Source organism: Calonectris borealis, chromosome 7 (assembly GCF_964195595.1).
Source record: "Calonectris borealis chromosome 7, bCalBor7.hap1.2, whole genome shotgun sequence".
NCBI classification, from domain to species: domain Eukaryota; kingdom Metazoa; phylum Chordata; class Aves; order Procellariiformes; family Procellariidae; genus Calonectris; species Calonectris borealis.
The window spans coordinates 4,056,089-4,068,711 of NC_134318.1; the positions used below are offsets into that span (position 1 = coordinate 4,056,089).

The following is a 12,623-nucleotide window of genomic DNA, read 5'->3' on the forward strand; positions in this document are numbered from 1 at the left end:
AAAAATAAAAAAGAGGATGCGGGAGAGATGACAGTGGGACTACAAGCGATGCCAGAAGTTTCCTAATGAAGATGCAGGTGACAAGATCATGGATGTAGGGGATAGTTCCACTGCATTTACAAGTCTGTGACAGAAGAAACCCCCCTTTTCACCCCTGCCATGAGAACATGACTTTCTTGGGAGGCAGAGGCGTCTCACAGTCAGTCTTAGAGACAATCAAAACAAGACAAAATCTACAGTAGAGCAACCTGCAGTCAAAAATACTCCCTCTGGCCTCCCTCTCAACAACTGATTGAGCAAGAAGCTGTTAACACAAGTAGCTTCTAATGAAGACAAACCTCTCACGCGGCACTGTGCCAACTGGTAACACCTTCGCCTGTAAGGTTTAATTTTTAAACAATCTGTTTGCATCCATGTCCGTTTGCAGACAGACACCAGAACAGCCTGGAGGCTACCTTGCTGAGCAGCCACGGAGGACGGGCGAAGCCACGCAGAGACAGCAACGATAAATCAAGATGAGAGAGCAAACGACAACGGCTGTCGGCAGCAGTTCAGTGAGCGAGAGCGAGGTGGCAGGCTGAAAGGGTCATATGTGCGGAGTTGGGGAATGAAAAGATGCGCTCTTCTCAGATGCTGGAAACTGTGAACACTGGAAAACATGAGATTGAATCCTCCACTGGTGCACTCGGAGGAATTTCGAGGGCCCTTTTGTCAGTGGTGTTCAAAAGCAAACATATTCTGGCGCTCTTGTAAATATACCCTTCTCTCCAGATCAAAGTGGGAAGCCTTGGTGTCTCCCACCACAGTGCATGTTTCATCTGACTGGCACAGGGATCAGATGCCCACTAATGCTTTGATTCTTAAAACCAGGACCATGTTTACTTTGGTGGCAAAACCCTCTCTTCGCCCCTTCTTGTATATAATGCTCCACTGCTCGCTCTTACTGTGTTTAGGCAGCACTTTCCCTTCGCTGCTCCCTCTGGTTTCCCGTAAACCCTTCTGCTCCCTCCTGTCCCGTCCTTCCTTGCCACAATAAGGTTATTGCTCTGACCGCATTTCTCCTGGGTGTCAAACTGCAGGACAGTGAGATGCTGATGAAAACTTTGCGAACAGGTGACTGTTTAAATGAAGTAAAAGATGATGCTTCTCCTGTTCTTCTTCAAGAAGTACTTCTGGTTTAGTAAATGATTAAAATTGTACTGATACATTCCCTTCAGCTCACTAATTCACAAATCCTTCTGGGAGGAAGGAGCCGCTTGCTCTGTGATAGATTACAGAGCAGCACCTTCCAACTGCAGAACACATCCTGCCACACACAGTTTTGGGATGTTCCCCTTATATATCAGTTTTTCTTTTTTTTCATCTTATCCATTGAGGGAGAACTGAAAGCTTCTATTTGGAAGCTAATGATCACAATCCTAATTTGACCTACTGTACACTACTAGACTATGGTCTATTGTGATAGATAACCTAAAAAGCAAAGAGCAGACAGAAAAAACTCCAGGCTGCCAAATTTAACTGAATTGGAGAAGTCCATTAATACTGAAGGTCTTTCAGGGCTCAGCATCACCAGTTGCTGATTCCTCAAGCCAGAATTCCAACCTTTTACATTCACTATCGTCAGAAAACCTAACTCTTCTTCCATTCAAATGAAGTAAAAATGCACCGCAACTTCATATTATAAAGCTTCAGTTAAAGTAACTCATTTAAGGAGTTTGATTCCGCTGACAGTGAGTGCGATTGTGCATGATTTAGCATCATATTTTAAAAACCCAGTTTAAGTTACCAATTTTATGTTCTTATACTCTGAACGACATCTCAATTTACTTTCTCTCCTCATTTACTTATTCAGTTATTACTACGCTATCAGTTGGCGCTATCGCGGAATGACAAGCTTAGTTACACTTAATGCAGTATCATCCACTTTTCCACTGCACAGACTCCTACCTCTATATAATTATCCTTCCAGTCAAACTCAGACTCCTTCCACTCAAACTCCTAACTCTATATAATTATCTTCTATGATACCACAGAGTTAAAACCAATTTGGTACCTAGCTTCCGAGTTTCGTAAAATTCAGCAGTTTTGCGGCTGAGCAGTTCGTCAATGCTGCGTTATCTAGCTCCAGAAGGGCTCATCATCGCAGCTCCAGAGTAGGTCATCAATTCACTGCCAACAAATTCCAGAATGGTTCACCGATTCAGTGGTATCTAACACTGGAACTGGCAGCAATTCATTGCCATTGAGTGTCAGAGGGGTGTCGCATAATTCAATGTCACTTAATTCTAGAGAAGTGCATTCAAAGTCACCTATCTCCAAAGTGGCTCATCATTTCAATATCACCAAGGTCCACAGTGGTGCGTTAATTCCGTCTCATCTCCTTCCACTGTAGTTCATCAATTCAGTGCCTGGAAACTCTGAAGTAGTACTTAACCTGATTAAAACTCACCAAGAAAGGAAAAGGTGCCGAGAAAAGGGAAAGACATACGTCATACAAATGTAGGAATCAAACCTAGAGGTCAAGGGATCTCCATTACGAAGACATAAGTGATTTAGTTAGCCAGACACTTGTAAAGTATTTTAAAAATATACATCTACGAAATTCTTTAGCTACCCATCCAGCACAGTGCATATTCAAAACCTAATACATACTGTATACTCATGGATGTCCAAGCACATACAGCAAGCGCATGTCTTCCTTTAAATTGGACCAAATTCAAACTCCAATCATTATCAAGTATCCCTGAAAAAAATAACTCAGCCATCACCTTTTTAAAACTACTGCCCAGCTGGGAGAACTGCTCTAGTGCAGACTATGAGTCAGAAGAGGGATATAGAGGCCACTGCTTCCCTGACCGCTGAGGTCTGCCCAAAGACCTCTGCTGGAACCTGCCGACTCCCTCGTCTGTTCATCCATGTCAGAGAAAGATTTGAAAAAAGCTGTACGCTGCACAGAGGCCTTACCTCCTCACCGCATATGGTCTGGCCGCATTTTACAGAATATAACCTTAACTGGACCTCTCCCAGACACAAGCAAATGCAGTCAACTGGCACTAGCGCTCTCATTTTCTCCCTCTCCAGATACATCGTCGATGGTGGCTATAACAGCCCGCAGAATCTTACATTGCTGTTAATACAATTCAACTTCTGACTACTGAATAATCCCTACATGTTACACCACACACACGCTCAATTTTTTCTTAAAGAAGAAGAAATATCCATGATATTACATGCTCAATTTCCAAAAATCTTCTGCTGGTTACATGGGTGGTATTGGAAAGCCTGATGAATGTATTTTAACTGCCACTCCTGCACAATGTCTATCACCCCATTTTATGGCATGTTCCCAGATACTTAAGCCCATTAAGTCTAATATCTTTAAGAAGTTTAAAAATCTGGAAGCAAATTTTCATGAAGTACCAATTTCAGTATCACAAGCAGGTTCTACAGTAGTATCTTTATACAGAAGAAACAGACTTGCACCCTGTTTAAATTACTACCCTGACAAATCTGAATTTTGATCTCTAATCTATACACGATACTATATACAATCTATACAGAATACAGCATATGCACCAAACTGGCACTGAAATATACTAGAGATGGGTTTCCTAATATTCACAGCTATTATTGTATCCATCAGAACAATAATTAGAAGACTAATTATAGAAAAAGGAGAGCAGAATCAGCCCGGTCAGTGAAGGGTGGCCCTTCCTTTGCAACCCTCAGACTATTAACTCTGTGGATCACAACCCGCAGTGTGGGCAAGACTCTGTCTGCCATGGAACAACTTTGTCACCTTTGACAATAACGGGGTGGCACTTTGGCTCTCTGCCTGCCAACGTGCCAGCCGAAGAGCCCAGAGTGAGTACCAAAAGCAAAAAAACCTGACACAGCTCTCTTCTCCCTGCAGCAAGGGAGAAAAAGGGATCGCACTGTGCTCCGAGTCCTAATTTGCCCAGTGCTCTCTGTACCTGGACACAGGTGCAATGAATTATCTCTTACTCGGGGCAGGAGGAAAGGTGACGGTCTAACATTAGTGACAGATAAAAGACCGATCGAAATTTTTTTGCCCCTGGCTTGCCAGGCAGACCTCCTTGGGAACAGAGATCAAAACAAAGTCCGTGGCAGCACAATCCCTACAGCATCATACTGCCAGTAATACTTTACAAGATGCACTCAAACTAAAATTGCTCGTTATATTACTGGGAGCTTCCAAAAATTGTAAGAAGGTTTTATTAGGTACACACTCTGATAAGTGCCCGAATCTCACTGACGTCTAGCAGCAGTCTGGTACTGGCATTTTGTTTATGGTATCTCCCCCTGCCTGTCTCCTTGGATTGACAAGTAACTCGATATTGGTTATCTGCATAAAACTGAAGTCTGAAGTAAATTTGAACTCCATTTGTATTTCACGGTTACAAAATACCAATGCGATGTCCTTTTTTGAATGAATTTTACATGCACATCACTAAACAGCAGGTACCCAGAGCCTGGCGTCCTGGGGATTCCTCAGCTCACACAGGGGCGAACACAATGAGATGGTACCAGCAGCGCCTCTTGGACAGACGTTTATAAATGAAAGGGGCTGAAGTTCTCCCCTCAACCTATTAGTTCACAGGGGTGTTTTTGGTCAGGATGAGCCTGCTTTTTTCTAGTGCTAAAGATTTGTTCTATGATTAACACTGGTGGAAGTGCAGAGGAGAAAGCTCCAACTACCTGCGACAGATCTGGCCCACAGCTTATACTGGAATAACCGTGACCGCAGAACAAATGACTTGAAATAATCTTACATTCAACTTGAAATGAAAGAAGGTAATATTTTCATAGACTTTAAACAAATATTCAATTCCTCACTGCCCTTTTCTCAGTGCAACAGTCCACCGCCCTGGGCTTATTTTCGTTGATGCTCCTTAGCTAGAGCAGGGAAAAACTGAGACTCACAGAGACTGAAAATACAGGGAAAAAAGGCTGAGACAACAAACACAGTCTGTGTGAAAACGTGTACCAAAATACTTTTTGGTACAAGGTTTATTTTTTTTTTACTAGGGCCCAAATGTGGCTTAAATAGGAAGCTGTATAGGATGGGATAGGACACTAAGTGAGCCAGATGTTTGAAAGCCAGACTTCCCAGACCTTTTCCTTACAGGGAGGATGATAAAAATCATCAAAAGACCTTTCGAATTACCTTTATTAGAAAAAGTAAACCATTAAAGGGAAAAAGAAAACCCTCGCCATGAGACAGAGCCAAAGCAAAACAGTTTGTAAATAAACTCCTTCCTGCCTAGAGATGCTGCAAAGAACCTTCTTGTCTTTGTCTCGGCAGGTCCTTGCCTCCTGTTTGCTCTCAGTCAGGGTTGCAATAAACTCCACGCAGACCCTCAGGGGTGCTGAAGGAGTCTTTTTCTTCCTGTCACCCTTGCTGTGTATCTGTTCCCCATTCCTCTACGTTTGCTGCGATGTTACCAGCCCAGCAGGGAGGAAGTCTGTATTTGGGCTGCATAATGTGTTTACAAAAAAGTAACTGTGACATTCCATCACAAAAAGCCCTAATTACACTGAAAACGTTCTATTTGTGCCGTCAACTCTCTGTTTATATATAAACATGACTTTTGTCTGTATCAGTGAGACCTACAACTGTGTAATATTGACATGATTTGTGAGGATTTAGCTCAAGACTGATCAGCTCCACATATGGAAGGCAAGCACAGAGATCCACAAATGCGCTCTCTGCAGCTCACATACCGTCATCGCCGTTGTATTTCTGATAACAAAACAAGGTCACTAGCCAGAATGCGGTTATCGATATCCTCAAAAAATAACAATACATATGTATATTAAAAAGAGATTTAAAAATAAGGATTTTTAAGCTTACTTTTGGAAGGGACACGCAGATTGGATCGTACCACTTGTAAGGAGTCTGCTTGAACTCGAAGCTCGTAGCTTTTCACACTTTCATAATCCAGAGACTTTTTAACCGAGATCACGCCTGTTCTGTTATTAATAGCAAACACATCTGAAATCCAGCAGAAACAGAAGTCACTTTCTGAGACGCATAAACACTTTTTTTTAATGCCTAAGTGCTTCTATTTTGGTGATGACACTATTCTCTGACACTGTCTTCAGCAAGTCGTTGCCATCCCTCCCTCAGGCCTCTAAAGGCCCATGTAACTCCTCTTTGAAGCTGTCTTCAAAGGAGCACAGCAGCTGAATCTGACCTGGTACTGGAATAGCCAACCTGAGGACACGCTGGCAAGAGCAGACAAGACAAACAGCCCACTCTCACAAAAAGGAGGATGGGACGGGGAATTCTTCCCCATCCCTCCAAATAATTTAATGTAATTTTGCCTAGAGATTTCAAGTACCCAGAGAGTACCCGAGAAGGATGGAAATGCAGGAATGATGTTTCGTTTAAATATCAGGCTCTAATCTAATACTCGTGGCTACAGCACGGCAAAGCCTGTAATGCCTTAAAACAGATTTCTAAGCAAGAAGTACAACGCCATCAAAGCTATTTATATTCTTATTTCAGTATGCCATGGATTCACACCATGTGGCACCGATGTGAATTTTCACATCAGTGAAAATTTCATTGTATTTTAATTTTTATTGTAATTCTGCTAACTGATCTTTAGCTGATCTCTAAAGGCTTGATAATGGCAGTCCCTCCTGCTTGTACAGATGAGGTGGGATTTCACCTCCGCAGCTTTATTTCTAATCACTACTTGTTGAAGACTTCTGATGCACACACCAGGCTCAGCATAACCACTAGGACTGAAATGTTAGCACTTACCCTCTTCATTTCCCGAAACAATTGAATATACAATTGTCTGGTTCAAGGCGGCCGCTGTTACAACTGTGACCACAGTTCCTTTTGGTGCACTTTCACTCACCGGCGGGGGTCTGCAGAATTGAACAAAAGTATCTTGTTATCTTCCCGTTGCCTGAACGGCAGATCACTGAAACTTATTCCTCAGGTTAGCATCTATTAGGCTGCGAAAGCAAGAGGATCTGTTATTACAGAAAGACATTAAAAAGGCAAAGGTTTAACCTCCGCCCCTGCAAATGCAAAAAACAGTAAGTCGTTTAACTGACAAGAGGTGACAATATAAAGATATAATGGTTCTTTGATATGAGAAATGGAAAAGCAGGGAATAATGAGTAGAAAATAAGAGAAACGCAAGACCACCACAGATTGGTAAACTGCAAGTAAAATTTAGAACGTAATAGCTCTTTTATAATACTCACCTCTACTAAGAAAACTCAGTAGTCTATCAGAAATGCATGCAGGAAAATTCATTCATGGGTAAACCTCTATCATTTAAACAGTAAGCACTTTAAAGCCACCTCCACAGGAATTTCTACTCTTCAGAAAGATCCAAAAATTTTCCTGCCGACCCCTTTCAGTACTAAAAGGCAAGATGCTTTTCAGGAAATCAACTGCAACCCAAGTACACACACACGTTTTAAGCATTCAGTAAATTGTTTCTGATTCACTGAGCACTGATTCGTGTAAAGAAAGGAAAAGAAAAAAGATTACGCTACTAACACATTGGTATCTCATGTTCTTCATACCCTACAAACACTGAAAACTGAGCATCTCATATTCAGCATAGTTTCATCATATATAAATAATGAGTTTCCTCCCAAAACGCAGCAAAGAATCACTTCACGCTTTCTCTTCTATTGTTCAAATGCTATCTCCTCAGAAAATGTGGTGAGTAACATTTTGAGATGCTGTTTCCTCAAGGAAACTGTAACTACTTCAGAATGAACAAAGAGTCCGTGCTAATGTATTTAAAACAGCAATCTAAACAATTTCAACAAGAAGAAGTGAAACTCTGGAGCTAATCTCAAATCAAATGTTCAGATTTTCATCACAGTAAGTAAAGGCTGAATTCATGCTTAAAATTATTCATGCTAGCGAACAAATAAATTTGAAAGGAATTTTTTGCACTCATCCATAAATGCAGATGCATCTTTATTAAAACTAGCATTATCCAGATATTTTCCGTTTTTAAAAATTAGACTCATTCGGTCTATAACAAAATAAAAGACAGATGAGGATATATCGAGATAGAATCCTAAACAGGAGCAGACTTCAAGGAGTATTTCAGTTTTGCACTCATCTTCACAATTCTGGACAGAATCTATACCTGCTTTCGTTTCAGAGAATATTTTATGACTTCCCCCTTTCATCCTCCAGATATTTTTCAAATACTCCACCCCATACCACATTTTCCCATTCCAAGGGCAGGAAGCTGGAACCCCAGGCTGCAATCCTAACTGTTGAACCCAAACGTTTGCCATCACGCACCGAGAGACCAACAATCTGCCCTTGATCTGTCTTACAAACATTTTGTTTGGGATGAATATTGGTTCAAACATCCTAGAAAAAGTTCTAGATGCTGACAGTGAACATACGGAATTAAGTTAAAAAATTTCAGCGGGTAAATTATTCATAATTGTTTAAAAAAAAAAAAAAACAAAACAACAAAGAAACCTGGGTAGTTTGGGTGACGATGCCTGTTACACGACCTCTTGCCCTGGAGATGATGTACTTGCCTTCGTGCTTTGCGGCTTTCTGCAGCCTTCTGCCTACATGAACGTTGGTCAGAAGTTTACCTACACTTCTGCCTCTAACCTCGAGTTGCTATTCAGACTGCCTTCACCCTGACCCTAGATCCTCTGACTGCTCCCTTACTTTGCCCTAAGGGTTACACTTCTCTTGCTCTCAGCTTGATCCAATTACAGCACCGTATTGCTGGCCTGACCTCTCATGCTCCAGATTACACCACCTGTAAAAAAGATGCCAAAGGCAAATCATATCCATGGCCCATAGGGCTAAGATGCACTCTTCCTTCCCTCCTTGTAACGCCTTCCATTGCTTTATTTACTTGTTTTGTTTCGCTTCCTGTGGAGGGCTCAGTGTGTCTTAAATTAAAACGCTGTATCTCACTTGGCGTGGTGAGGTATCAATTCTTCTGAGCATCTCTAGGCCTTCCACTGTACAAATAATGGGGAGAAAATAACCGTTCCAGGCTGAGCATGTAATAGTGACCGTACTGAAACACTGACCTCCCGATTTGTTTGCAGAAAAAGATGATGGTAAGTTCACTTTTACTCAAACAGAGCAGATCACTCTGGCTTCCAACCTTCTGCCTCAAGTGTGCTATCAGCAGTAGAAATAAAATTCATTATTGCTACCTGATTTATTAAGCTGCAAAACTAGTGCTATAAAGTACTTATTAATGTGCATTTTACAAACGCAAAGGTTAATCTTAGAGACAGTAAAAAAAGGCTGTCAAATCTGAAAGCAGTTCAAGCTGTAGCTCTTTCGATGAGGTCAGAGATGCAGGCCAGCAAGGAAAATAAAGATATCCTTTTTATGTTGCAATATATATATTATTTTGTTTTCTTTTTCTTCTGAAGGCATATAATTTGAACAAAAAAACCTCATGACGGTGTATACCGACAAAACCCACATTTCATCTGAAGCACACTTTCAGTATATTCTTTTAATGGAAATAGCCTCATAACTTCCCCTCTGACAGAGCTGAATTCAATGAATTGACAAATCAATATCAATTAACAAGCGGCTTTTGTGTTTGCTATGAGAGGCTATAGAGGGAGCGGACAGAAAACCGCCACAGTAATTGTATCGATTTCATTTCCCTGATTTAACTAAGGTGATCGGGTTCAACAGGAGCAATGCATCAGCGGAATTAAAACATACAGCTGGTCTCTTATGAACATTTTGCTGAATTGTAGAGAAGTGAAGCGACAAGAGACAATGGTATTCAGCTGACAACATACTGTTCTTTATCCTCTACTACAAGCTCTAATAAGCTTTCTTTGGGGCTAAGTTCATTATTTTCCAATTTTTGAATGACTAAGATGTACAACAGTGCACTTTTTTTTTTTTTTTTGTAAGTGGTAGACATACTATTCGAAGCCATTTTAGGGGGCAGGCAAGGGCATTTCTACGCAATAATTTTGCATTACTGGATGACCAATGCCAGTTATTTTTGTGAGAAGACGTGATACTAGCAAAGCAGTGCGCTCCAGTCCAAGCCACCCAGAGGAGGCTTAGAAAACCGACAGCGTAGTGAAAGGGACGGGTACTGCTGGGACTTCAACACATGATTAGGATTCACAGCGTCTGAAGGTATTTTTGTCTGATAATGTTTGCAACACCTTATTGAGCCTCTGAGTGCAACTGCCGATATAGTCATTACCCTGCAGCCACAGGCTCTGACCGTACCTGACAGTACATTTCTGTCACTGTCACCTGCGTGGGATTGGCACGCCGTTGCCTTACGGTCCAGTGCTGACTTATTTGAAATACTTTATATGAAACAGATACTTTTTAAGCTTCTAAACAAAACACCTTCTCAAATACGTGATCTCTAATATTCCTGCCCAATGTGTACATGCATGGGTATCCATGTACAGTCGCTGAATGTAAGAAGGCGCCCTGCGTTAACATGATAATCCACTTGCACCCCACAAATCTTAGGGTGAAATGGGATAAACAGCTATTAGCACGCGCTTTAGCCACCTCAGCTGCAACGCAGTCTACCCACAGTCTTAATCTTTCCTCCTGAACACTGTCCTTTGCACAACCATCTTTTGACCATGGCAAAATGAATATATTTCTATACCAATGTTTTGGTCATTCACATCGTATTTTTCTGTCACCGTCAGAGCAATGCGCAATTTAGGTTGGACAATCTTCACTTTAATTATTTTCACACAAATAGTAAACGGTATCTTGTCAGCATCCAGGATGGGATGGATACCAGGAGGGGTCCCCATCACCGTGGTGCAACGAAAACCCTGCAGGATCCCCGGACTCGGCGTCAAGCCACCCAACCTGCCCAAACCCTTCCTGACAAGCCGTGGTGGGAAAAGAGGGCGCGAAGGCAGCAAAGTGTAAAAAAGGAGCAGCCTCAATCGCTTTGGGCCATGCTGAGATAAGATTGGTACCCGATGGCCTCGGATTTGGGAAGAACAAAGTAATTTAAAATTGACAAAACAGATGTTCAATAACAAGTCTTCTGTCCCACTCTTCTGATTTAGTTACCCCTGAACAAGCTTAAGATTTGCCTGTATTTGAGGCCCCTGTCGCATTGCTTACTGCCTCGGTATGAAACTGTGCCACAAAGTGTGTTTGCCCCTCAGAAAAAAAAAAGCCACCCCAAACTAGGAGAACAACAGGATTAAAACAAAGTCATTATTTATATACAGAAACACTGGAAAAGGATACAAATTGTAAAAGAATAATATCTTTTAATTAGCTATATCTCAATTATCCCTATCTTGATCAGAGGGGGAAATGGAGACTGAACACATATCGAATACATTGCAGGGCATAGCTATTTTTAACGTCCAAAGTGAAATTTCAACTTTTCCTCTCTTCTTTTCTGCTTCTTTTTTCCCTTTGCTAAAGACCTCAGACTCCCATCCATTTTTCAATTTGCCTGATATCCAATATGCTTTAAATACACCATGAAACTTTTCTATCTCCAAAAGCACGAACATGAGATTTAATCAAAAATTAAATTTAAAACCAGCAAACCCAGTAATAAATTGGAAAATTGGTTTAGTACTGAAGTTCAACAATGGGATGTGTATGTACTCTGTATTAGACACTTCAGTCGACTCTATTTTGTGCATTACATTTTAGTTCATGGAGGTCCATAAGCATATCTCAGAACTTAAATATTTTAGTTTTTTGTTTAATTCCATTGCTAGGATTCTTAGCTCAACTTGATTAAAATGTCTTCGGACTTCTCCTGGTAAAATCGTTTCCCTACCTTCTCTCACATTACAGCTTCTTAAAGTGTTTCGGCCTCAGCTACGTTAACTCTCAAGGGCATTTTACCTGAAGCTATTCCACCCTCTTCTATCTGAAACACGTTTCTGAGCAGCGTGCCCGCTCCTGCACAGACTCTTTTCAGCTGACTCCTCATGGGAAGTGACTTCATTTGGCTTTTTGTCTCTCTGATGCTTCGCATGAAAGAGAAGCCAAGAAAAACAACGGAATTCATGTATTTTTCTGGAGAAAAGTCATATGTAGTCAGAGCACTAGAGTGCCTAAAATGAAGCGAGCTAACAGTGAAGTTATATGGAAACTAAAAGAGCTAATAAAAGCTCTATGAACAGAAACACTTAAATTGGTCTGGCTATGCAGCTGAGTGAAAAAAACGTACAAGTTTCTAACTGGTGCAGCAAAACAAAAAGTAAAGAAACAAGAAAGCAAGAAGTAAACATCATGATGGCAGCTTTTTTAATCCTTTCACCAATGCATTTAGACTATCTTCGCTTCCCTGTCCTTGCTCAAAAAAAGAAGGACTTAGCCACATTTTAGAGCAATAATGGAACAATTTATCAAATTTTCAGTTTCCAGTAAGTGCAACTGTAACAACCTGAACAGTTTGTCAGAGACAGTGATTCTTTTTTTCTGGAAAAAAATATTTTCTTCTTAATTAGATGTATTTCTCAAGCAGTTTATCTTCAAAGTGTCCTAAAAAGGATCAGGTATTCCTTACTGTACTTAGTACTCTCACTTTCTGTCTCAATTCTCAACTCGGTTCAAGACATTCTGACCTTTTCATGGT

General features: G+C 41.0%; 1 protein-coding gene across 2 annotated transcripts in view; it reads right to left on the reverse strand.

Moving 5' to 3' along the window:
• PCDH15 (protocadherin related 15) overlaps positions 1–12,623 on the reverse strand; it is an 827,781-nt gene that overhangs the window by 70,828 nt on the left and 744,330 nt on the right. For both annotated transcript variants that reach the window (XM_075154074.1, XM_075154076.1), the window contains 2 exons: positions 6,794–6,903; positions 5,876–6,016 (listed from right to left, as the gene is read on the reverse strand). In XM_075154074.1, the coding sequence (XP_075010175.1) occupies positions 5,876–6,016; positions 6,794–6,903 (251 nt within the window). The remainder of the gene's footprint in view (positions 1–5,875; positions 6,017–6,793; positions 6,904–12,623) is intronic.